Source organism: Lucilia cuprina, chromosome 5, assembly GCF_022045245.1.
Source record: "Lucilia cuprina isolate Lc7/37 chromosome 5, ASM2204524v1, whole genome shotgun sequence".
Lineage (NCBI taxonomy): Eukaryota > Metazoa > Arthropoda > Insecta > Diptera > Calliphoridae > Lucilia > Lucilia cuprina.
In genome coordinates this window covers 50038529-50063481 of record NC_060953.1, presented here as the reverse complement: position 1 = coordinate 50063481, position 24953 = coordinate 50038529, and the positions used below count along the sequence as shown (strand labels likewise).

At 31.0% G+C, this 24953-nt stretch overlaps 2 protein-coding genes across 9 annotated transcripts in view; one reads left to right on the top strand and one right to left on the bottom strand.

Moving 5' to 3' along the window:
* Positions 1–3516: 3516 nt before the first annotated feature.
* Positions 3517–6713, bottom strand: LOC111680411 (probable leucine--tRNA ligase, mitochondrial). The gene is made up of 4 exons (XM_023442049.2): positions 6509–6713; positions 4642–6442; positions 4213–4454; positions 3517–4145 (listed from the first exon to the last, which is right to left on the bottom strand). Exons 1-4 carry the CDS (start codon positions 6596–6598, stop codon positions 3660–3662), a joined length of 2619 nt encoding a protein of 872 aa, XP_023297817.2. The 5' UTR covers positions 6599–6713; the 3' UTR covers positions 3517–3659.
* A 1127-nt stretch (positions 6714–7840) lies between these two features.
* Positions 7841–24953, top strand: part of LOC111680412 (dynein heavy chain, cytoplasmic) — a 28079-nt gene continuing 10966 nt past the window's right edge. For 2 of the 8 annotated variants that reach the window (XM_046952362.1, XM_046952363.1), the window contains exons 1-15: positions 7841–8214; positions 12666–13240; positions 13305–14339; positions 14422–14825; positions 14893–14998; positions 18212–18250; positions 18485–18640; positions 18702–19626; positions 19693–20257; positions 20361–21750; positions 21813–21935; positions 21994–23046; positions 23299–23325; positions 23518–24296; positions 24371–24744. In XM_046952362.1, coding sequence (XP_046808318.1) covers positions 7971–8214; positions 12666–13240; positions 13305–14339; positions 14422–14825; positions 14893–14998; positions 18212–18250; positions 18485–18640; positions 18702–19626; positions 19693–20257; positions 20361–21750; positions 21813–21935; positions 21994–23046; positions 23299–23325; positions 23518–24296; positions 24371–24744 — 7795 coding nt within the window. In that variant the 5' untranslated portion in view covers positions 7841–7970. The remainder of the gene's footprint in view (positions 8215–12665; positions 13241–13304; positions 14340–14421; positions 14826–14892; positions 14999–18211; positions 18251–18484; positions 18641–18701; positions 19627–19692; positions 20258–20360; positions 21751–21812; positions 21936–21993; positions 23047–23298; positions 23326–23517; positions 24297–24370; positions 24745–24953) is intronic. The other 6 variants (XM_046952366.1, XM_046952367.1, XM_046952364.1 and 3 more) reach the window with 3 other exon arrangements.

The following is a 24953-nucleotide window of genomic DNA, read 5'->3' as shown; positions in this document are numbered from 1 at the left end:
TTTGTATGAAACGGAAGACAGAAAAATAATTTTTCTTTCCTTGCTCCCCCAAATTATCTAAACCTCCAATTATCGTTTAACCGGAGATGTACTGCCGGTTAAAATAATTTTTGTATGAAAACTGTCAATTTATTGTTAGGATAAAAAATAGTTAGACATTAAGAAAATGGGGATAAATCCGAACTTATTCCTTATTTTACGGGATGACTGCTATGGAATTGACTTTTCAGCATTAAATTTTTTTCGAGAAAACATTTTATAATGGTCTAATTTTACTACTTTTCATAAATGGTTAAGAAACCAATTTTAAATGATAAAAGCCAAATGCAGATAACTGGAACTGGAATTGATTTTTAAACAATAAAATTTTTCGAAAGTCGACTTTTTGCATTTAGTTAAAAGTCGACTTTTTGCATTTTATGCAAAGTCGATTTTTTGACTTTTTCAACTTTTAGTATTTTATAAATAGTCAACTTTTCGACTTTTTCCGACTTTTTGACTATTTTTTTACTTTTTTCAAGTTTTTCCGACTATTTTAAAATTTTTGACTTTTTTTAAATTAAAATTTTTAAATTTTTGACTTTTTTTAAATTTTTAACTTTTTTCACCTATTTTTGAGTTTTCGACGATATTTTACCACTTTTTGATTATTTTCGACTTTTTTGATTATTTTTTACTTTTTTGAGGTTTTCCGACTATTTTAAAGTGTTTGGCCTTTCCACTTTTTTAAAATTTTCGACTATTTTTGACTTTTTTCTACTATTTTCAAGTTTTCGACATTTCGACTTTTATTTACAAAGTCACTTTTCGACTTGTTTCATAGGCGATAGTCGAGTAATCGACTTTTTTGGAAGAAAATAGTCGACTTCGACTTTTCGACAAAAAGTTGATTGTTCGATTATTCGAAAGTCGATTTATAGAACCCTAATAATTATATTAATTTTTTTTTACATATGTCAACAAAAATTGTCAAATATTAGTTTTATAGAACTCTAAATGATACTACCAATTTTTGTTATGATCGAGTGTCATTTGACCCTCGATTAAATTCTACGTGAAAAACTTTTCAATAAACGTAAATTCCTCTATTCTGATAAGGATAGACCCATATTTAGCCCTACTTCTACTTATTGTAGATAATCTCATTTTTAATCAGAAATAAGTAAAATATATTCCATATTTATCTCTACTCCCCTATGAGCTTTCTTGTAGAAAATCTCTAATCAAAAATAAGTAAAAATATTCCGAAATAAAGTTTTTTACAATATAATCCATATTTTTAACATACTGACTGATGTAGAGTATCATATGGTCGGCCATGCTAGACTATACATTCATACTGGTTTTTTTTTATTATTTTATTGAATTTTCTAGTGAAAAATATAAAGACTATAAAAGTTTATCTAAAACAACATATCCTTATGCTTAAAAAATTAAAAATTATATTAATTTATTAAAAACAATTTAAAAAAAAATAGAATTTTAGTATTTTTTTTAATAAATATTACATACCTTTAATTTTCTTTCTTTAAAAGCTCTTGCAATTATGTGTACTTCCAGCATAAGACAACTCTTTCAATTTTCAACACTTTTATTTTCACCACAACATTGAAGCAACTACTATTTTTTTATTATAAAAAGGCCATAATGCTTTAAGCATTTCTTTTTTATATTTTAAACAATTTACTAAATAAATTTTACTTTTTTTCTTATTTTCATATTTCTTATTTTTTTATTTCTTATTTTCATATTTCTTATTTTTTTATTTCATTGCACTAAGATAGTAGTTGCTACTTTTCAACAAAACACTATACTTTAACGCATTTGAACACTTTCAACCTTTTTCAACACTTTTATTTTCAACACAACTTCTAAGCAACTACTATTTTTATTATAAAAGGCCATAATGCTTTAAGCATTTCTTTTTTTATATTTTAAACAATTGAATAAATAAATTTTACTTTTTTTCTTATTTTCATATTTCTTATTTTTTCACTTATTTTCTTTATTTCATTGCACTAAGATAGTAGTTGCTACTTTTTCAACAAAACACTATACTTTAATATATTTGACCACTTTCAACAACCTATTTCAACTTAATTTCAACACTTTTTATTTTCACCACAACTTCTAAGCAACTACTATTTTTTTATTATAAAAAGGCCATAATGCTTTAAGCATTTCTTTATTTTTATATTTTTTTATATTTTAAACTATATTTTACTAAATAAATTTTACTTTTTTTCTTTCTTCCATATTTCTTCCTTTTCTCACTTTTTTTCTTTACTTCTTTTGCACTACAATAGTAGTTGCTACTTTCCTAACAAAACCTCTATACTTTAGCACTTCGAAACTTTAAACGACAATAAAATTTTGATCTTTTTCCAAATTTCCAAACGAACACTTTATTTTTATCACAAAACATTTCAAAAATACTTTAAAACAAAAATTCCGTAATAAATTTTGTTAATTTCAATTAAAATTAATAATTTTAACGAGATTCTTTAATAAGCTTCTTTACTAACGCGAATTTAACTAAAACTGAAAGAAAACGTCAAATTAAATGAGTAAAATCGCGGCAAAATTAACAATTATTGTAAAAGATTAAAGGAATTGTTAGTGTAATTTTAATAGAATGTAAGCGATTTTTTATTATGAGAAAAAAAAATAGAAAAAAAAATCACAATTTTTTTTGTTTTTTATATGAAAATATTAAAATTAAATATTAACAATATTGGGATGAATTCTTTCAAAAATGTTTACATTTTTATCATTCTTAGAATAATTATGTTGTTTTTATTAAGCAAATCTTTCTTCCGGACCTTTCAATGTATGATTTTGCCAACAGCAAATAAGGCTGCGGCAACCGATAATTATCTGCCCGGGAAAGAACTGAGTCCAATAACGGATATAAATTTGTGTTTGTATTGTTGTTGTGTTGTTAATGTTTAACTCTTCTACACTCCGGACCGAGGCAAGTTAGCGCCGGACATAGATTGTCTATTCGAAGGCAGTTGCTTTAAGCGGAAGTTTCTTCCCTCTGAAATAAGCATTTTACAATGATGGGCCTGAGACACTTGGACGTATTAATGACCAGTTAGTTAATATAATGCATCGTTATGCGTTACATTGTCAATATGTGGTATTTTAATGCAACAATTTCCTAAAGCATTTATTTTAAAGGATATTTCCAACTGGTCAGCTTTCTAACCACTGTTGCGATAGAACATCTTCTTCCCATTGCAGCTCGGAAGCCGATGTATTAAAACTTTAGTTAGTCAAGTCATTCAGTTAGTAAGTTAGTTAGTTAGTTAGTTAGTTAGTTAGTTAGTTAGTTAGTTAGTTAGTTAGTTAGTTAGTTGGTTAGTTGGTTAGTTAGTAAGTTAGTTAGTCAGTTAGTAAGATAGTTCGTTAGTTAGTTAGTTAGTTAGTCAGTTAGTTAGTTAGATAGTTAGTTAGTTAGTCAGTTAGTATGTTAGTTAGTTGGTTAGCTAGTTAGTTAGTTAAAAAATTTCATTTTCACTTCTTTAAAAGTAACTTCTTTATTTGCGCTCTTCTATTTATTATATAAAACTAACTTAAATATAAATATGCAACACCTTATAAATTAATTAATCAATCAATCCACTTAATAACAAGACAACAGACATTTTTCTATTCTAATGCACAATTTCTTCATTATTTGTATTCGATGAATTGGATTGTTTTTCCTGCTTAACTTTATCAACATAAATATTTAAAATCGCTTCAATGCCCGGATACAATACAAAATTAGTTGTACGTATTTTCTTATCGATTAAGTACGACGTTACAGAATCTGTATTAAATGCCAGATCTAATGCATCATTATGTGTTACTTTATCAATATGACTACGTGGTATTTTAATGCAACAATTTTCAAAACCATTTACTTTAATAGCTAAATCTAACTGATAGTTTTGATCGATTTCTGGCCACTGTTGCGATAGTACATCTTTGTCCCATTGCAGCTCAGGGGCCGATGTATTAAGTCGTTGTGGGGCAGAGGCAAATTTAGACCATAATTCTGAGGCAAAATGTGGTGCCATGGGTGCGAGCATAATAATTTGGGCTGCTAAGGCACGTTCGTAATGTTTACCATAACGTATAATGTGTTTAGGAGTTCGCTGTGTACAAAAAAATAGAATAAAACTAAATTAATTCCATTTTCGCTTCATAATTATCTAAACTTACTCTTAAGGAATTAGTTAATCCCTGCATTTTCGAGATAGCAACACTAAGTTGATGTGTGTGTCTGTAGTTAAATGTGGCTCCTTTAACATAGAAGTTTCTAGCATCAAATAATTTTTCATCTTCAGTTTGGAATTCATTTGAGTTGATATCAATTTGTGAATCATCTGTAGAGGAACGCAATTCGCAGAATTCATTTACCGTCAGCCACAAACGTTTTTGCCAATTAAGAATTCCAGGGAATGCTTTAAAGAATGTAAAATAAACGAAATATTAAGAATATTCTGATTCCTGATTCTATGGCATTTATAACAAAATTTTGTAATGATTTCCTTAACTACCAAATTTTGTTAGGAATGTAACGGATTTAAGAGGTTTAAAAATAAAAACAAAACAAAAACATTATATACCAAAACAATTCTTAATACTTACTTGCACTGGACCAATTTCTATGTGAAGTCGGTGCTACATCAGCTAAAATTATCAGTCTTGTTGTATCAGTACCATATTCCTTAAACATATCACCCGGATCTACACCATTCATTTTTGATTTAGACATTTTCTCCCAAGTCATAACGACCGGTTCTTTGGTGTCTTTCAAAACAGCTTGATTTTTCTTGGCATTAACAATATCCACCTCATGTTCCTGTACATAACGACCACTGCCTTTGACACGAAAAGATCGTCCCATTACCATACCCTGTACAAGTAAACGCGAAAATGGTTCTGAACTAGACACCAGGCCTAAAGAGTGTAGAAAATGATTCATAAAACGTGCGTAATATAAATGCAAAACAGCATGCTCTTTGCCGCCTATATACAAATCGACCGGCATTGTTTCTGCTATAATATTTTTATCAAAAATCTCTTTTGTATTATGAGGATCTAAGTAGCGTAAATAATACCAGGAACTGTCGACAAAAGTATCCATAGTATCTGATTCTCTTATGGCATTGGGATTGTTACATTTTGGACAAGAACATTTTAGTGATTCCTCACGATTTTTTTCGTGTAACAATTTTTCGGGCAATATAACAGGAAGCTGTTCATCTGGTACTGGCACTACACCACATTTGTCACAATTTATCATGGGTATAGGGGTGCCCCAATATCTTTGGCGTGATATTAACCAATCGTTTAATTTGGAGGAAACTTTATAACCACCAATTTTTAATCTTTGAGCAGCCTCTAGTACTTCTTTCCTTAACATTTCCTTATTGTGATTGTCGGCATTGAATTCTTCGTCAGCAAAAAACGAAAGACTTAGAGACTCTTGCAGTTCTTTATCTTCCTCTCTAAAACTAGGCGCTGCCAAATACACATCACATTTATCTGCAAAGGCGGGTGTATCATTGAAAATGACTGGCATTATGGTGCCAGTAAATGGATTTTCTATAGTCATATTGAATGCAACATCTTTGGCTTTCGCTAAATAATGATTTGTTCGCAAAACCACAAAAGCATTAGGGTCCTTAAGATATTCAGGATGCTTAGTCCACACTCTTAGGGAACTAGCTTGCGATGTAAACAGCTGGAAACCATAACCATCACATTCTCCTATCCAATGTCTTTGTAAATTTATAATATCACGCCAATCTCTTAAAATGGGATCATCCAAACCCTCTAACAGCTGTTTGGCAAATGCTGTAGTCTTAATAAACCATTGCTTTAGCAGCTTCTTTTCCACTTTCGCTCCCGAACGCCAGGAACAGCCATTGGCATCTACTTGTTCGTCAGCTAATACCGTTTTGTCAACCGGATCCCAATTGACCAAAGCCTCATTTTGATAGGCCAAACCCTCTTTATGCAACATCAAAAACAATTTTTGAGTCCATTTATAGTATTCAGGACTACATGTCGACAATTCATGCTTCCAATCGAATGAACAACCCAAATCTTCTAGTTGAGTTTTCATTTGTTGTATATTCTTTTCAGTCCAGTCCTTCGGCGCAATGCCTCTCTGTATGGCCGCATTTTCAGCCGGCAGGCCAAAGGCATCCCAACCTATGGGTTGGAAAACATTCTGACCACACATTCGTTGAAATCTTGCCACTGTATCACTGATAGTGTACACCCTCACATGGCCCATATGCAAATTACCAGAGGGATAAGGAAACATAGACAACACATAGAATTTCTTATCCAAATTTTGGTAATTAAACTTTCCCTCATTTAATGTATTTCCCCAATGTTTTTCAATCTTATGTTTGATATCATTCGTCAATTCCAAATCCTGCCGTGAATACAAAAAACACATTTAAAAGTTGCATCATCTGAGGGCAAATCATTGTAAACTCACTTTGACTCCGGTACATGTCTGTGTCAACCATCTTTTTTGACAAATCCTGCCCACGTGTTGTAGCCAACGTGACTTTAGTAAAATTGGCATTTTATTATATTTTTAATTTAAAATTTATTAACAAAATTTCAATATTTTACAACTATTTCACCTACGTTAAACACCAGAGCAGCGGCGTTTTCAACAAAATATATCAAACAGCTGATGCTTTCACTTTGCAGCAAGCAGCTGTTATACTGTTGTTTTGTAATAGCTCGAGGGTAAAATAGGGTTGCCAATAATTTGATAATGAAAATGGGATAAAAATTGTTTACTATAAAACTATCGCAATGTGAAATGTTAAATGAAAATAGTTATTTATGTTCATAAGACCAACTCACATATATGTGGTGTTTGAGTTACTCCCTCAAAATATTCGCTGTTATATAAAATGACCCAAAATATTTTCGTTTAAGTATTGTCCATTCGTGAGCTGGACAGTTATATAGAAAATATCTTATAGGGGATACGATTTTTTATGTTAAATTCAATATTTTACATAGCTTCAAATATTCTTTGATATGTTTTATAATGGTTCCCAAAATATTTTTAGTTATGGCCGCTCATGTGATGGACCGTTTACAAAAAAATCCATTTTTAGTTATTTTTTAAATTTTGCAGTATTTCTTAAACAAAATATGCAATATGTGGTGTCATTTGAAAGAATTTTTGAAGCCAAGTCGATTGGTGAACTAAATTTTATTTTTATTAGTGAAAAACCCAACAACTTTAAATATTTTGGAAACATGAACATACATATTTTCATAAAAAGGTAAAAAATGTTTAGTAATTGTTTTTATTGCCATTATAAAACCCGTTTTAACCAAAAATTCCAATTTTGTAAGATGTAACATCCTATAGAATATAGAAGAATTTAAAGAAACAAATTTACATTTAAAAATGAAAATTCGTTGCTATAATTCCCATAAAATATCCATATTTACACATAATCTCTTACAAAATTCTGTTGAAATAATGCAACTCTTCAAGCAAGTAATAGATTATATTGCCATATGTTTAATTTAAGTTATCAGCATTACAGGAATTTTTAATCATATATTTGGTAATAATAATTTTTTATACAACTGTAATATTTTTATAAATTCTCAATATGAAAATAAGGCGTATACATAAAATAAGTAATAGTTTAATTCATAAAAATGGTATATGTAATTAATTAAATAAATAATAATTCAAAAACATGAACTATGATTTCCCTGCACAATTCAACTTTATTTCACTACATTTCAGCTGGCATCTCTTAACGCCATTTTTTGCACAGTCGATTGAATTTTCACCCGAAGTGCGGACGTAATCAATCGACGCTCCGTGAAAAAAATTTTCAAAAAGAGAAAAATTCTTGTTAAAATCTTTTTAAAAATACTCAAAAACATTAAAATAGTGAAAACATAAGAGTTTCCTTATGGGTGATTCTTTGGAAAATCCCGATACTTCGGTGGAGGCGGTACAAAATGTAACCATAGTGGACTATGGAGCCTTCGCCAATTACATACGCAAAGCTGTTACCATTCTATTGCCGGAGGAAGATGTAGTGCCACCGGCTTTGAATGTAGCACTCGAGGATTTAGATAATCAAGAAAAGATTAAGAAATTCTTATCGGATCCTCAAGTGCAAGCTTTGTACATACAAAGAAATTGCTTAAAAGGTTAGTAAATGAAAAGTAAAAAGTTGACTAACGGTACTGCTGATTAATCAAAGGTGTGGTGACGCCCTTTGTTTTAATCATTAATAGCTGGAAATAAATTAATATATTTATAAATTTATATTACAAAGTATTAAGAAAGTGTTATATATTTCATAATTGTGAATTTTTTAGTCTATATTATACTTTTTAACTTCCCAATTGGAGAAAAATCAATCTTGTGCAATTTTTTCTTCTTGCTGAAAAAATTGACGTCATTTTTTCATTTTGATGACTCATTTTCTTCTATTACTTTAAAACATGAATTCTCTTCTTTTACAATTTTGCGGGCATGTTAAAAGCCGGTATAAATAAAAGACAGCTGGTTATTTGTTTGTAAACAAATGTCAATGGCTATTCTTTTACAATTTTGTCTTGTTATTTTTTTTCAAGGGGCAAGTTTTTTTTGTTGTTTATAAACACAAAATGATAACATGTGCTGCTAAAAAGTATGACGTCATTACTATAGGAAGTCTATGTATTTGACTTGACCTATCCAACAATACTATAATATAAACTACCCAGCAGTTCGATGAAGAGTCAATGCATCCAAATAAGACAATGATTTTTATTTACGCCAACCTGGTGGCTCCATTTCATCTTTCGCTACGTACTCTTTGCAAACGAAGGTGAAGACCATGGATGGAAAAAGAGATTTTGTTTCAGTGTCAAAAAATATTTCAGAGAGTACTTTATTGGATCTCAAAGTACTTAGGTTAGGTTGATAGTGTACTACATCAAATCCGAAGAAATGCACCTAGGCCCCAATCGGGCCTGTTGTGCGCTCTTTATCATGAAAAAAGGAACTGAATGAATTATTCCAATCAGTGTTAGTCAGAAATGTTATTTCCGGAATAACATCACTTCCAAGATAATTGGATCTATCTTCGACGAATGCCTGGCAGTGGCAAAGAAAGTGCTCCAGAGTTTCACAGAGTTTTACAGGTTCTACTCACTGTTTTATTATTCCAAGAGGTCTTATGGGATTCTCTCACCCATATTTTTAGTTCAGCTTGTGTGTGTGTCAAATTTCAACCAATTATCTTGAAAATTGCGACCTGTACCTTGCGCACAAGGCTGGCCAGCCGGCCAGACGGACGAGCTAAATCGACTCAGAAAAGGATTCTAAGCCGATTGGTTTACTTTAAGGTGGGTATATATACATACCTACATACATACTACAAATTATTTTAACAGATTTACTACCGGTTTAACGATAATCCGATATTGAGATTGTAGCCTTGAAAGTATCAAATAAGACTCGGGAGTATCACGATACTTCTGCACATCAAATAGTATCAAAAAAAGTACCATCGTACCAATTTTTCCATCCCTGGTGAAGACAATTGTCACTTTAGGGTCCTCTTTGTAGTCGAGATAGGGTGCACTCGAAAAATAAACTTAAGCTTTTTACTGTCTTTTTGTAATGTATTTTTTGACAATTGACTTTCTCGTAGGACAATCACATGGTTAAATAGTTAGTCATCTGTACGTTTGGCTAGGGGTATTGGTATGTAGTTCGGGACTGTCCGACCGAACTGCAGGGTTTTTTCATTAACAAATTTTCATGCATTTCAATTATTTAAAGGTTTTAAACCTGGTTTACACTAGGAAACTTTTTTAAGAAACTTTTGATTTTTGTGTGGGAGAGAAAGAGATGGTTGATATTTCTTTCTCTTTCTCTCACACACAAAAATCAAAAGTTTCCCAAAAAAGTTTTCTAGTGTGAACCAGGTCTTAGTAAAAAAAATTAGATACATTTCATTTATTACATTGAATTTTAAACAACTAGTGATGTCCCAACTAGTACTGAAACCCGTTCCTCGGAACATTGTTATAGTTCTAAAATACTTCTAAAGAGTTTTCAAGGAACTAGTTCTTTGACACTAGTTATACATTGATACTAGACTAGTTTAATGAAACACATACTAATTACGAAACAACATCTTAGAATTAGTTGAAAAAATGTAAAAAAATCAAAAATTCCACAGAACCAGTTCCGAAGGTGACAATTTCGAACAAAAATTATTGGTCTTAGCCCCAAAGTAGAACGAGTTCAGGTTATAATCATAAGTTCATAATACACTTAGGAAATTATCATTTTATGCTATACGCACAATTGGGACGAACGACGAATTCTTCGAAACGAATTTTCGTCCTCAGATATAGAACACACTAAAGTATATGAAAATACATACAATCAGTGCATATGACGAAATTCGTCATACGTAACGAACTGTGCGATAGGTTTATTTCTATTTCTTACGCAGACGAACGACGAATTAATTGTGGAAAATTGTTTTAAGACCAATTCTGGAAGCCCGAATTTTCTGAAATTTGGTGGTTGTGAGTACAGCTAATGGCAATACAATATTATATTTGAATATTCGAAATTATATTCGAAAATTCGAAGTTATGTTCGGAAAAATTTTTATGGTCTTAAAATAATCTCTGCATCATAAAAACTAAAAATAAAATTTTCGAAAATTCGAACTTAAGTTCGAAAAATTTTTAAAGACATTAAAACCAGTTCTGGTGGCCCGAATTGTCTAAAATTTGGCAGTTTGGAGTACACTTGATGTCACTAAAATGCTATGTTGGAATATTTAAAATTAAGTTCGAAAATTCGAAGTAATGTTCGAAAAAATTTTTAAGCTGTTAAAAAAAATCTCAAAATTGGGGATATTCACAAAAATATAATTTTAGTTCTATTCGAGGTCAATTTCTTACATTTTCTAATTTCGAAATAATGTTTGAATAAATTTTAAAGCTGTTAAAATTATCTCAAAATCGAGCAGATTCACAAAAATATAATTTTTGTTCCTTTTGCTTAGTTTTTCCAATTTCGAATAAACAAATTTTAAAACGAATTCGCAGTACGAATGATTTGATTGTATTCCATTCGACGAATTTACGCAACAAATTTTTTTCGACTAGTTCGTCGAGCTTTACGAAATTCGTCGTTCGTCCCAATTGTGCGAATACCATTATTGATTTAATTGGGTTGGTAAGTTTTTGATTTTGTTTTTTAGAAAAAATTCATAAAATTGTTATTTTTTATAGAAAATTTTCGATAAATTTCGTTTCTAAAGAAAATGTTAAATTTTGTTTTTATAGAAAATTTAAGATAAATTTCGTTTTTACAGAATATAAACAATAATTTAGATAAGATCAGTCTTTTTTATTACCAATTCGATCGATACAAATTATAAAATTAAGTAACAATTGAACAAAAAGTTATTATATTTATAACAAATCAATTTAATATCACACACCTCCATCCCTTTCCATAAAACAATTATCATTTATTGTTGTATTTTTTAACAATTTTATATTAATTATATTCTAATAAAATGAAATGTTCTTCCTCCCCTTTTGTATGTTTGCAAAAATGTTCTTAATAAATAATAAAACTGAAAAAACTCTCTTCCGTGTTTATTTTGGTATTTGAAAAAAGCTTTTTTTTGGTTAGCTTTTAAAAATGTTTTTTTATTATATTCGTGAAATAAAATATCGAATGACCTTGAATAATTATTATACTTCACATTGAGTGCTGAGGAAAAAAAAACATTGACAATGAACGTGACATTGAATTGAAGGTTGTCGTTTTGTGATTCAATGCCATCGTATTGAATGCGAAGGTTAAAATATTGTAGGGAGTAATGTACTAAAATTACCTTCATAATCAAGGTGAAAACCTTGAGTGAGTAAGAACGTTTGATATCAAGGTGAAAACCTTGAGTCAGAAAAAAAACGAATAAAATGTATGAAGGTTGTGTATAAAGACGAGGACATACGAATTATTCTAACCGATGTCTGTTGTGGTTGTGTGTGTTTTTGGTTTTATTTTGATTACCTTGATAATTAATTTTTTTTATTGAGAATATACATATAGATCAAGGTTATAATATTTTTTTTTAATTTCATTCTCGTTTTTTTTATTTGTTTTTCGTAATTATTTATTTGTTGTTATAAACGAGTTAACTTAATAGGATTTTTTAAAAAAATTTTAATTAAATAATAAAATTTTATGGAATTTAATTGCAAATAATTTTTAAAAAGACAGATTTTAAAAAAATAATTTTCTTTTTAGAAAACATTTTCAATAAATTTCCTTTTTATAAAATATTTTTGTTAAATTTTCTTTTTATGGAATATATTCTATATATTTATTAGAAAAGGTTCAATAAATTTTCTTTTTATAAAAATTTTCAATAAATTTTCTTTTTATAAAAAAATTTCAATAAATTTTCTTCGAATCGAATTCTTAAGTAAAAATAAAAATTTTCGATAAAATTTCAAATTAAGAAAAAATAGAAAATTTTATTCTTATTTTATAAAATTAAAAAAAAAAAACAAAAATTAATATTTTTTAAAATTTAAAAAAAAAAAACATTTTTTTTATTACTTTTCAGAAGATGAAAATGAACAACCTGCTGAAGGCGAAGAAGAAAAAGAATTCGTCAACTATCAAATCAGCAATGATGTTCATTTCACCAATAGTCGTATGGCATCGTTGGCCTGTATCAAACGTGGTGCTGTCATCGAGGCTGACAAGTCCATACATTCCCAATTGCGTTTAATTAACTTTTCGGATGGTTCTCCATACGAAACTTTACACGCTTTCATTAGCAAATCATTGGCACCCTATTTCAAGTCCTATGTCAAAGAGTCTGGCCGTGCTGATCGTGATGGCGATAAAATGGCTCCCTCGGTTGAGAAAAAATTGGCTGAACTTGAAATGGGTCTCTTGCATTTGCAACAAAATATTGATATACCCGAAATTACCTTAACGGCTCATCCTATGGTTAATTCCGTTATACGCAAGTGTTCCGATGAGAATCGTAAAGCTAAAGTTGGTGACTTTGGCGATAAGGTAGAGGATTCTTCGTTTTTAAATCAACTTCAGAATGGTGTTAATCGTTGGATTAAGGAAATTAAAAAGGTTACGAAATTGGATCGTGATCCTTCTTCCGGTACTGCCTTGCAAGTAAGTTTTTCTTATATTTTCATTTCATATAAACTCGTCTCATTAATGTTTTTATCCATTATAGGAAATTTCCTTTTGGTTAAACTTGGAAAGGGCACTCTATCGTATCCAGGAGAAACGTGAGAGTCCCGAGGTGGCTTTAACCTTGGATATTTTAAAGCATGGTAAACGTTTCCATGCCACTGTGTCGTTTGATACTGACACCGGCCTTAAGCAGGCTTTGGCCATGGTGGCTGATTATAATCCTTTAATGAAAGATTTCCCCATTAATGACTTACTCTCCGCAACTGAATTGGAGAAAATTAGACCTGCTGTTCAGCAGATTTTCTCCCACTTGCGTAAAGTTCGTAATACCAAGTATCCCATACAACGTTGTCTTAAACTTATTGAGGCCATTTCTCGTGACTTGTCTCAACAACTGTTAAAGGTATTGGGAACTCGTCGTTTAATGCACATTCCATTTGATGAATTCGAACGTGTTATGAATCAATGTTTCGAAATCTTTAGCTGCTGGGATGATGAGTACGATAAGTTGCAAGGACTTTTGCGTGACATTGTCAAGAAGAAGCGTGATGAACATTTGAAAATGGTATGGCGTGTTTCGCCTGCCCATAAGAAGTTGCAGACACGCATGGAACATATGCGCAAATTCCGCAGACAACATGAACAATTGCGCACTGTCATTTTGCGTGTATTGCGACCCACCAAGCAACAACAACAAATTGAAAACAATGCCATTGAGGCTAAACAACCCTACAGCTTGGAAGCTGATGATGCCAATGCTATTGAGGAAGTTAACTTGGCTTATGAAAATGTCAAGGAAGTTGATTGCTTGGACATTACCAAGGAGGGCTCCGAAGCTTGGGAGGCCGCTGTCAAGCGCTATGAGGAACGTATTGATCGTGTGGAAACACGTATCACTGCTCACTTACGTGATCAATTGGGCACAGCCAAGAATGCCAATGAAATGTTCCGCATTTTCTCAAGATTCAATGCTCTCTTCGTAAGACCTCACATTCGTGGAGCTATACGTGAATATCAAACTCAACTTATACAGAGAGTCAAAGATGATATTGAAGCTTTACATGAGAAATTTAAGGTAAATATTTTTGCTGCAGATGGAAATACTGATTACTATACTATCGAGGAAAAATACATACATATTTTGTTATATTATATAGGTTCAATATCCCCAATCCAAAAGCTGTCGCTTATCTACCGTACGCGATTTACCCCCAGTCGCTGGTTCCATTATTTGGGCTCGTCAGATTAACAATCAACTTACCATGTACTTAAAACGTGTCGAAGATGTTTTGGGTAAAGGTTGGGAATCGCACATTGAGGGCCAGAAACTTAAAGCTGATGGTGATAGTTTCCGTGCTAAACTCAACATCGATGAAGTATTTCAAGAATGGGCTCGTAAAGTACAGGAACGTAACTTCGGCAGCACTGGCCGTATATTCACCATCGATTCGGCACGTTCTCGTTCGGGTAAAGGTAATATCTTAAAGTTACGCGTTAACTTTTTACCCGAAATCATAACATTGTCTAAGGAAGTGAGAAATATTAAGAACTTAAGTTTTAGGTGAGATGATAAAGATTTTATAATTTATGTTCATTTGAAAGCTAGCAGATCTCTATACAATTTACAGAGTTCCTTTGACAATTGTTAATAAGGCTCATCAGGCTAATCAAATTTATCCTTATGCCATTTCCTTGATTGAAAGTGTTCGCACTTACGAACGTACATTGGAAAAGGTAAGTTTTAGTTAAAATTTTTTATTTCATATAATATTTGTGCAATTTTTTGCGTGCGAAAACAAATATAAAGCAAATTAAATCGAAGAGATTAACGAAAGTTCAGAAAAAATGTGAACAGTTATTTTGTGAGTCATGGATGCTTTACGTGAGAGATTTAAGCGAAATATTTTGTGAAAAGTGGGAATAATGATCACTATACTATCGAGGAAAAATAATACAGCTGTTTATAGCTGTTATCAATAAGCTGTGACAGGCTAATGAATAAACTTTCCAAGTCTTGAAATTTTCGATAAATATTTAAAAAAAACTTTCTATAGATTTTCTTTTTTATAGAAAATTTTCGATAAATTTTCTTTTTTATAAAAAATTTTCGATAAATTTTCTTTTTTATACAAAATTTTCGATAAATTTTCTTTTTTATACAAAATTTTCGATAAATTTTCTTTTTTATACAAAATTTTCGATAAATTTTCTTTTTTATACAAAATTTTCGATAAATTTTCTTTTTTATAGACAATTTTCGATAAATTTTCTTTTTCATAGAAAATTTTCGATAAATTTTCTTTTTTATAGAAAATTTTCGATAAATTTTCTTTTTTTATAGAAAATTTTCGATAAATTTTCTTTTTTTATAGAAAATTTTCGATAAATTTTCTTTTTTAAAGAAAATTTTCGATAAATTTTCTTTTTTATAGAAAATTTTCGATAAATTTTCTTTTTTATAGAAAATTTTCGATAAATTTTCTTTTTTATAGAAAAATTTCGATAAATTTTCTTTTTTATAGAAAATTTTCTATAAATTTTCTTTTTTATAGAAAATTTTCGATAAATTTTATTATTTTTTATAGAAAATTTTCGATAAATTTTCCTATTTTTTATAGAAAATTTTCAATAAATTTTCTTTTTTATAGCAAATTTTCGATAAATTTTCTTTTTTATAGCAAATTTTCGATAAATTTTCTTTTTTTATAGAAAATTTTCAATAAATTTTCTTTTTTTATAGAAAATTTTCAATAAATTTTCTTTTTTATAAAAAATTTTCGATAAATTTTCTTTTTTATAGAAAATTTTCGATAAATTTTCTCTTTTAAAGAAATTTTCGATAAATTTTCTTTTAAAGAAAATTTTGGATAAATTTTCTCTTAAAGAAAATTTTCGATAAATTTTCTTTTTTATAGAAAATTTTCGATAAATTTTCTTTTTTATAGAAAATTTTCGATAATTTTTTTTTATAGAAAATTTTCGATAAATTTTTTTTTATAGAAAATTTTCGATAAATTTTCTCTTTTAAAGAAAATTTTCGATAAATTTTCTCTTTTAAAGAAAATTTTTGATAAATTTTCTTTTAAAGAAAATTTTCGATAAATTTTCTTTTTTAAAGAAAATTTTCGATAAATTTTCTTTTTTATAGAAAATTCTCGATAAATTTTCTTTTCTTATAGAAAATTTTTGATAAATTTTCTTTTTTATAGAAAATTTTCGATAAATTTTCTTTTTTATAGAAAATTTTCGATAAATTTTCATTTTTATAGAAAATTTTCGATAAATTTTAATTTTTATAGAAAATTTTCGATAAATTTTCATTTTTATAGAAAATTTTCGATAAATTTTCATTTTTATAGAAAATTTTCGATAAATTTAATTTTCATTTTATAGAATATTTTCGATATATCTTTTTATAGAAATTATCAATAAATTTTCTCTTTATAGAATATTTTCGATAAATTTTCATTTTTATAGAATATTTTCGATAAATCTTCTTTTTATAGAAAATTTTAAATAAATCTTTTTAACAGAATTTTCCTTTTATACAAAACTTTTGACAAATTATCTTTTTAAAAAATAATTTCGATAAATTTTCTTTTTAAAGAATATATTCCATACATTATCTTTTAATAGAATATTTTCGATACATTTTCTTTTTTATATAATATTTTCTAAAAGTTTTCTTTTTATACAAAACTCTTGACAAATTATCTTTTTAAAATTTTTTTTGGATAAATTTTCTTTTTATAGAATATTTTCGATAAATTTTCTTATTATAGAAAATATTCAATAAATTTATTTTTTATTCAATAAATATCTTTTTATAGAAAATATTCAATAAACATGTTTTTATATAAATTTTTTTATATTTTTATAGAACATTTTCGATAAACATTCTTTTTACCAAGACATTTCGATAAATTTTCTTTTATAAAAAAATTCGAACATATTTCCTTTTTATACAAAATTTTTGATTAATTTTCTTTCTATAGGCATTTTTTTGTCAATTTTCTTTTTATAGGTCATTTTCTACATATTTTCTTTCTAGAAAAAATATTTCATACACAAATTTTTCGAAATAGTTTTTATGAGAAATGTCCGAAAATAATTTTATATTTTAAAATTGTTTTTAAAATTTTACTAATATTTCGGTCATTTATAAAAATAAATAGAAAACTTGTCGAAAGCATATCTTATAAAATTATACTAGATTTGCATAAAAATTAATTTTAACATGCAATGAACAGACATCACTTAATCTTCATTCCTTTTACATAGATTCATTCAACCTTGTCATAGATTTATTCTCGCAATATTGAAGGATAAAAAATAGATAATTTGAACTTTTTAATATTACAAACATAAATATGTTTCATAAATCTCAAATAATAAATTGAAAATTTGCTTAATATTTGTTTTAGCAATTCATTAACATTTTATTCAAACTTTTATACCTTTAACATTATAAACACTATAAATTTTAAGTTGAATATTCAATCTTTAAATTATTTTTCAAATATTTATAACAATCACCTTATTTTTGTGTTTTGTTTTGAGATTTTTTTCTTATTTTAGAATAATTTCTCATTTTTTAAAATTTTAAATGCATGCACCTTTAACAGAAGGTCAGCAGCAGAAAAAAAGCTTTAGTATTTTTTGATTTTTTAACATTTTAACTTATACAATATATACTGCAACAAATTAACACTTACACCTTTTTGAAAACAAATAAAAATTTAAGTTAATAGGGGTTTTTTAACAGAATTTCCTTAAGAAATTTTAGTTTTAAAATCACTTAACTTTTATAATTATTTGTTGTTTAATTTTTATTTAATTTCATTTTTTTCTTAACACAATTTACATTGATTATAAACCCCCCTCTCTCACCCCCTCTACTCGAAAACCTACAAACAAATATCATTATCCTTTTTTACTTACATGCAGCTAAATAATAGGAGTTTAGCACAAAATTCTGTCTTCAAGGTAGTAATTGAAAATTAAAACAAAAAACAAAAAAAAAAAATGGTTCTAAAATTATCATTATCAAAATTATTGTTAGAGAATAGTTTTTTCAGTTTATTACAAAAATTATATAAAAAAAAATCCATAAAAAGCATGCTTTTCTCTAAAGGCACTTGAAAGTAGTTAATGCTAAAATTTTGAATACAAATTGTTTCTGTTATTACATTGTCTGTTCCTATATTTTTCATAAACTAGATTGAAGACCGTGCTAGTATTGTACCTTTGGTAGCTGGTTTGCGTAAGGAAGTCTTGAATTTAGTATCTGAAGGTATTGGTCTAGTATGGGAATCTTATAAATTGGATCCTTATGTCTTGCGTTTATCGGAATGTGTTACTCAATTCCAAGAGAAGGTAAGTTACCAGGAGAGTTTATTTAAAAATATGGTTTTATTAAACAATTGTTTGTCTTCAGGTTGAAGATCTTTTGGTGGTGGAAGAACAATTGGATGTTGATGTGCGCTCTTTGGAGACATGTCCTTATAGTGCCGCCACTTTTGTAGAGATTTTATCGAAAATACAACACGCTGTTGATGATTTATCTTTACGTCAATACTCGAATTTAAGTGTTTGGGTATCACGCCTCGATGAAGAGGTAGAGAAGAAGCTAGCCATACGTTTGCAGGCTGGTATTCAGGCCTGGACTGAAGCCTTGACTGGCAATAAAAAAGAAGTCGACCTTTCTATGGATACCGATGCTCCAGCTCAGCCTACCCATAAATTGGGTGGTGAACCTCAAATACAAAATGCTGTTCATGAAATACGCATTACCAATCAGCAGATGTATTTGTATCCTTCCATCGAGGAGGCTAGATTCCAAATTATGCAACAATTGTTTGCCTGGCAAGCAATTGTTACATCTCAAGTACGTTTGCAAAGCTCACGCTATCAAGTCGGTTTAGATAAGCCGGTCTCGCAAACTTACCGCAATCTTCTTACTAAATTGCCAGAGAATAAGATTTTGGAAAATGCCTACGATGCTATTGAGAGTAAAATTAGTGAGGTACGCAACTATGTTGATGAATGGTTGCGTTATCAGTCCTTGTGGGATCTGCAAGCTGATACGCTTTACGGCCGTTTGGGCGAAGATGTTAACTTGTGGATAAAGTGTTTGAATGACATCAAGAAATCTAGAACTACCTTTGATACTTCGGATACTAGACGCGCCTATGGTCCTATTGTTATTGATTATGCCAAGGTACAGGCTAAGGTAACTTTGAAATATGACTCCTGGCATAAGGAGGCTTTGGGCAAATTTGGCACTCTATTGGGCAATGAAATGTCCACCTTCCATACCAAGGTTTCAAAGTCTAGAACTGATTTGGAAATGCAAAGTATTGGTAAGTTTTAAAAAAGATAAAAATGAAAAATAAATTTTAATTTATTAATTTAATTATTATCCACAGAGGCCGCCAGTACTACTGATGCCGTTAGTTTCATTACCTATGTTCAATCACTTAAAAAGGAAATGTTGGTCTGGGACAAACAAGTTGAGGTCTTCCGTGAGGCTCAACGCATTTTGGAACGTCAACGTTTCCAATTCCCCAACAATTGGTTGCATGTCGATAATATCGAAGGAGAATGGTCTGCCTTCAATGAAATTATTAAACGCAAAGACACTGCTATACAAACTCAAGTGGCTAGTTTGCAAGCTAAAATTGTGGCTGAAGATAAGGCCGTTGAAACTCGTACTATTGACTTTCTTAAGGATTGGGAAGATAATAAACCCACTGGCGGTAAAATACGTCCTGATGATGCTCTACAACAATTGCAAATGTTTGAGAGCAAATATTCTCGTTTGAAGGAGGAACGTGATAATGTAGCCAAGGCCAAGGAAGCTTTGGAATTGCAAGAGTCAGCGGTGCCCAATAACAGTTCGGAACGCATGAATGTGGCTTTGGAAGAATTGCAAGATTTGCGTGGAGTCTGGAGTGAATTGTCTAAAGTTTGGACACAAATTGATGAAACTCGGTAAGTGTGATAGTCTTTCTTCATGAGCGTTGCTGAAGTTTCTGACTTCGGGGAAACTCTACCTCTACTTTCTCTTACTTTTCTCTTATCTCTCGTTTTTCAGTGAAAAGCCTTGGTTATCTGTACAACCACGCAAATTACGTCAACAGTTGGAGGCTTTGATGTCTCAGCTCAAAGAATTGCCCGCTCGTTTGCGTATGTACGAGTCTTACGAGTATGTTAAGAAATTGATTCAAAGTTACATCAAGGTTAACATGTTGATTGTTGAACTTAAATCGGATGCCCTCAAAGAACGTCATTGGAAACAATTGACTAAAGAATTACGTGTTAACTGGGTAATATCTGATCTTACTCTAGGCCAAGTTTGGGATGTAAACCTACAAAAAAATGAGAATATTGTCAAGGATATAATGCGTGTTGCCCAGGGTGAAATGGCCTTGGAAGAATTCTTGAAACAAGTTCGTGACACCTGGCAGAGTTATGAATTGGATTTGATTAATTATCAAAACAAATGTCGCATCATACGTGGCTGGGATGATTTGTTCAATAAGGTTAAGGAACACATTAACTCGGTGGCTGCCATGAAATTGTCACCTTTCTACAAGGTCTTCGAAGAGGAAACCATAACCTGGGAGGAGAAATTGAATCGTATTAATGCTCTCTTTGATGTTTGGATTGATGTACAACGTCGCTGGGTTTATTTGGAGGGTATTTTCTCAGGCAGTGCTGATATTAAGTCCTTGTTGCCTCAAGAAACTTCTAGATTCCAAAGTATTAGCTCCGAATTTTTGGGCCTTATGAAAAAGGTAGCCAAGTCCCCCAAAGTAATGGATGTTTTGAACATTCCAGCTGTCCAGCGTTCGCTTGAACGTTTGGCTGATCTTTTGGGCAAAATACAAAAAGCTTTGGGTGAATATTTGGAACGTGAACGTACTTCCTTCCCACGTTTCTACTTTGTGGGTGATGAAGATCTTTTAGAAATTATTGGCAACAGCAAAAATATTGCCCGTTTACAAAAACATTTCAAGAAAATGTTTGCCGGTATTGCTGCCATACTTTTGAATGAAGACAACACCGTCATCTTGGGTATTTCTTCACGCGAGGGAGAAGAAGTTAAATTCATTAATCCTGTATCTACGGTGGAACATCCTAAGATTAATGAATGGTTGTCTTTGGTGGAAAAACAAATGCGTTTCACTTTGGCTTCTCTATTGGCTCAAGCTGTCCAAGATATTAAGCAATTCCGTGAAGGACAAATTGAACCTCAAAAATATATGGAATGGTGTGATAAATATCAAGCCCAAATCGTGGTTTTAGCTGCCCAAATTCTTTGGTCTGAGGATGTAGAAGCTGGTTTGCAACAGGCCTCTGAGGCTAACAGCACCAAACCCTTGCAACGTGTCTTGGGCACTGTAGAGTCTACTCTCAATGTTTTAGCCGATTCGGTATTGCAAGAACAGCCAGCTTTGCGCAGAAAGAAATTGGAACATTTGGTAGGTTTTATTAGTCAGTCAAGTGATGATAACATCGAATTAACTTTGATATGGTTTTGTAGATTAATGAATTTGTACACAAACGTACGGTAACCCGACGTTTGATTACCAATGGTGTCACCAGTCCTAAATCTTTCCAATGGTTATGTGAAATGAGATTCTATTTCGATCCTAGACAAACTGAGGTATATGCTTTGTTATATTTCCATTTTTTCATTAATTTTTAGGTTTTTCTTTTCTTAGGTTTTACAACAACTTACTATTCATATGGCCAATGCTCGCTTCTTCTACGGCTTCGAGTATTTGGGCGTACAAGATCGTCTGGTTCAAACTCCTTTAACAGATCGTTGCTATTTGACTATGACTCAAGCTTTAGAATCACGTTTGGGTGGTTCTCCTTTCGGTCCTGCTGGTACGGGTAAAACTGAATCCGTCAAAGCTTTGGGCAATCAATTGGGTCGCTTTGTCTTGGTCTTCAATTGTGATGAAACATTTGATTTCCAAGCTATGGGTCGTATTTTCGTGGGTCTTTGTCAAGTAGGTGCTTGGGGTTGCTTCGACGAATTCAATCGTTTGGAAGAACGTATGCTTTCCGCTTGTTCGCAACAAATTCAAACTATACAGGAAGCTTTGAAATACGAAATGGATACCAATAAGGAAAGTATCACCGTGGAATTGGTGGGTAAACAAGTGCGCGTATCTTCCGATATGGCTATCTTCATTACCATGAATCCTGGTTATGCTGGACGTTCTAATTTACCCGATAACTTGAAGAAACTCTTCCGTTCATTGGCTATGACCAAACCTGATCGTCAACTTATTGCCGAGGTGATGTTATTCTCACAAGGTTTCCGTTCGGCTGAAAAATTGGCCTGCAAGATTGTACCCTTCTTTAAGTTGTGTGACGAACAGTTGTCTAATCAATCTCATTACGATTTTGGCTTGCGTGCCTTAAAATCGGTGCTCATTTCTGCTGGTAATGTTAAACGTGATCGTATACAGAAAATCAAGGAGACCTTAAAGGCTAGAGGCGAAGAAAATATTGATGAGGCTCAAGTGGCTGAAAATCTACCCGAACAAGAAATTCTCATACAATCGGTGTGTGAAACAATGGTTCCCAAATTGGTGGCTGAAGATATTCCTCTACTATTCTCTCTTTTGAGTGATGTGTTCCCCAATGTAGGTTATACTCGCGCTGAAATGAAGGGCTTGAAAGATGAAATCCGTAAAGTTTGCCAAGAGGATTATTTGGTTTGTGGTGAAGGTGATGAACAAGGAGCTGCTTGGATGGAAAAAGTAAGTTTTATTCTCTTTATATCAATGGCTAAGGTGTTTGTTATGGTGTGTATGTTTTACAAACACCTCAGCCTTTTCGTTTATCTTAGATTTTTTAACTATTTTTCCAATTTGTTTTTTTTTTTATTAAATTTCTTCCTTATTAATTTCAAATTTCTCTTAAAATCTTAAAAAATAACACAAACTTACACAAAACTAAATGATAACCTGTAAAAATTATTAACACATAATTGTATATAAAATGAAAAACAGGGATTTGGTGAAACTTGGGTTGATAAAGTAAGAAATTTTCTAAACATTTTTTGCTTTAGACACTTAAAACAAGTTTAAAGAAAGGTTTAAAAAAACTAACAAACAATAATATAAAAAATTTCTTTTAAACTTGTTCAAAAAAAAGCGCAAATTATTTGCTAATAAAATAAAAAATATTGAATTTTATTAAATTTATTTTGAACGTCAATTTCTGCTTAGGTTTTACAACTTTATCAAATTTCCCGTCTCAATCATGGTCTTATGATGGTGGGTCCCTCCGGCTCAGGTAAATCTACCGCCTGGCGTACTTTGCTAAAGGCTCTTGAACGTTATGAGGGCGTAGAGGGCGTGGCTCATGTCATTGATCCCAAAGCCATTTCTAAAGAAGCTCTTTATGGTGTTATGGATCCCAATACACGTGAATGGACTGATGGTTTGTTTACTCATGTCTTGCGTAAAATTATCGATAATGTTCGTGGTGAAATCAATAAACGTCAATGGATTATTTTCGATGGTGATGTCGATCCTGAATGGGTTGAAAATTTGAATTCCGTTTTGGATGACAATAAACTTTTGACTCTACCCAATGGTGAACGTTTGTCTTTGCCACCAAATGTACGCATTATGTTTGAGGTTCAAGATTTGAAATTTGCCACTTTGGCTACTGTTTCTCGTTGTGGTATGGTTTGGTTCTCTGAGGATGTTCTCTCGACTGAGATGATCTTTGAAAATTATTTATCACGTTTGCGCTCCATACCCTTGGAGGATAATGACGATGACTTTGTGGGCATTGTTAAGCCTGTTAAAGATAAAGAAGATGAAGTCTCTCCCTCTTTGCAAGTGCAACGAGATATTGCTTTACTATTGCAACCCTTCTTTTCGGCCGATGGCATTGTGGTACGCAGTTTGGAATATGCCATGGATCAAGAGCACATCATGGACTTTACACGTCTAAGGGCTTTAAGTTCTTTGTTCTCTATGTTGAATCAAGCAGCAAGGTAAGAACAAATTTCGAAATTTTAATAACACTTTTCTATTCTATTTTTATACATATTTTAATTTTTTTCCTTAGAAATGTCTTAAACTATAATTCGACTCATCCCGATTTTCCTTGCTCCGCCGATCAGTTAGAGCATTATATACCAAAGGCTTTGATTTACTCAGTTTTGTGGTCCTTTGCTGGTGATGCTAAACTTAAGGTACGCACTGATTTGGGTGATTTTGTACGTAGTGTTACTACCGTACCACTACCAGGCTCCTCTGGTGTACCTATTATTGATTTCGAAGTTAGCATGAACGGTGAATGGGTGCCTTGGTCTAACAAAGTGCCCGTTATTGAAGTGGAAACTCATAAAGTGGCTTCTCCTGATATTGTGGTACCCACATTGGATACCGTGCGTCATGAATCTTTACTGTACACTTGGTTGGCTGAACACAAACCTTTGGGTAAATGAAAATAAAAAGAATAAAATTATTGTTAAATGTTGTGGTCAAATCTAGTTAAGATCTTGTTTAGTTTAGCTCTAGTTCAGATTTAGATCAGTTCCAGTTCAGTTCTAGTCCAGTTCTAGTTCAGTTCTAGTTCAGTTCTAGTTCAGTTCTAGTTCAGTTCTAGTTCAGTTCTAGTTCAGTTCTAGTTCAGTTCAAGTTCAGTT

Bases quoted from the DNA above. Each gene is read 5' to 3' on its own strand.
- LOC111680411 (XM_023442049.2), bottom strand. From the start codon at position 6,598: ATGCCAATTTTACTAAAGTCACGTTGGCTACAACACGTGGGCAGGATT. The intron at 6,443-6,508 runs GTGAGTTTACAA...TATTCACGGCAG, and splicing joins AGACATGTACCGGAGTCAAA to GATTTGGAATTGACGAATGA. The intron at 4,455-4,641 runs GTAAGTATTAAG...CATTCTTTAAAG, and splicing joins TAGAAATTGGTCCAGTGCAA to CATTCCCTGGAATTCTTAAT.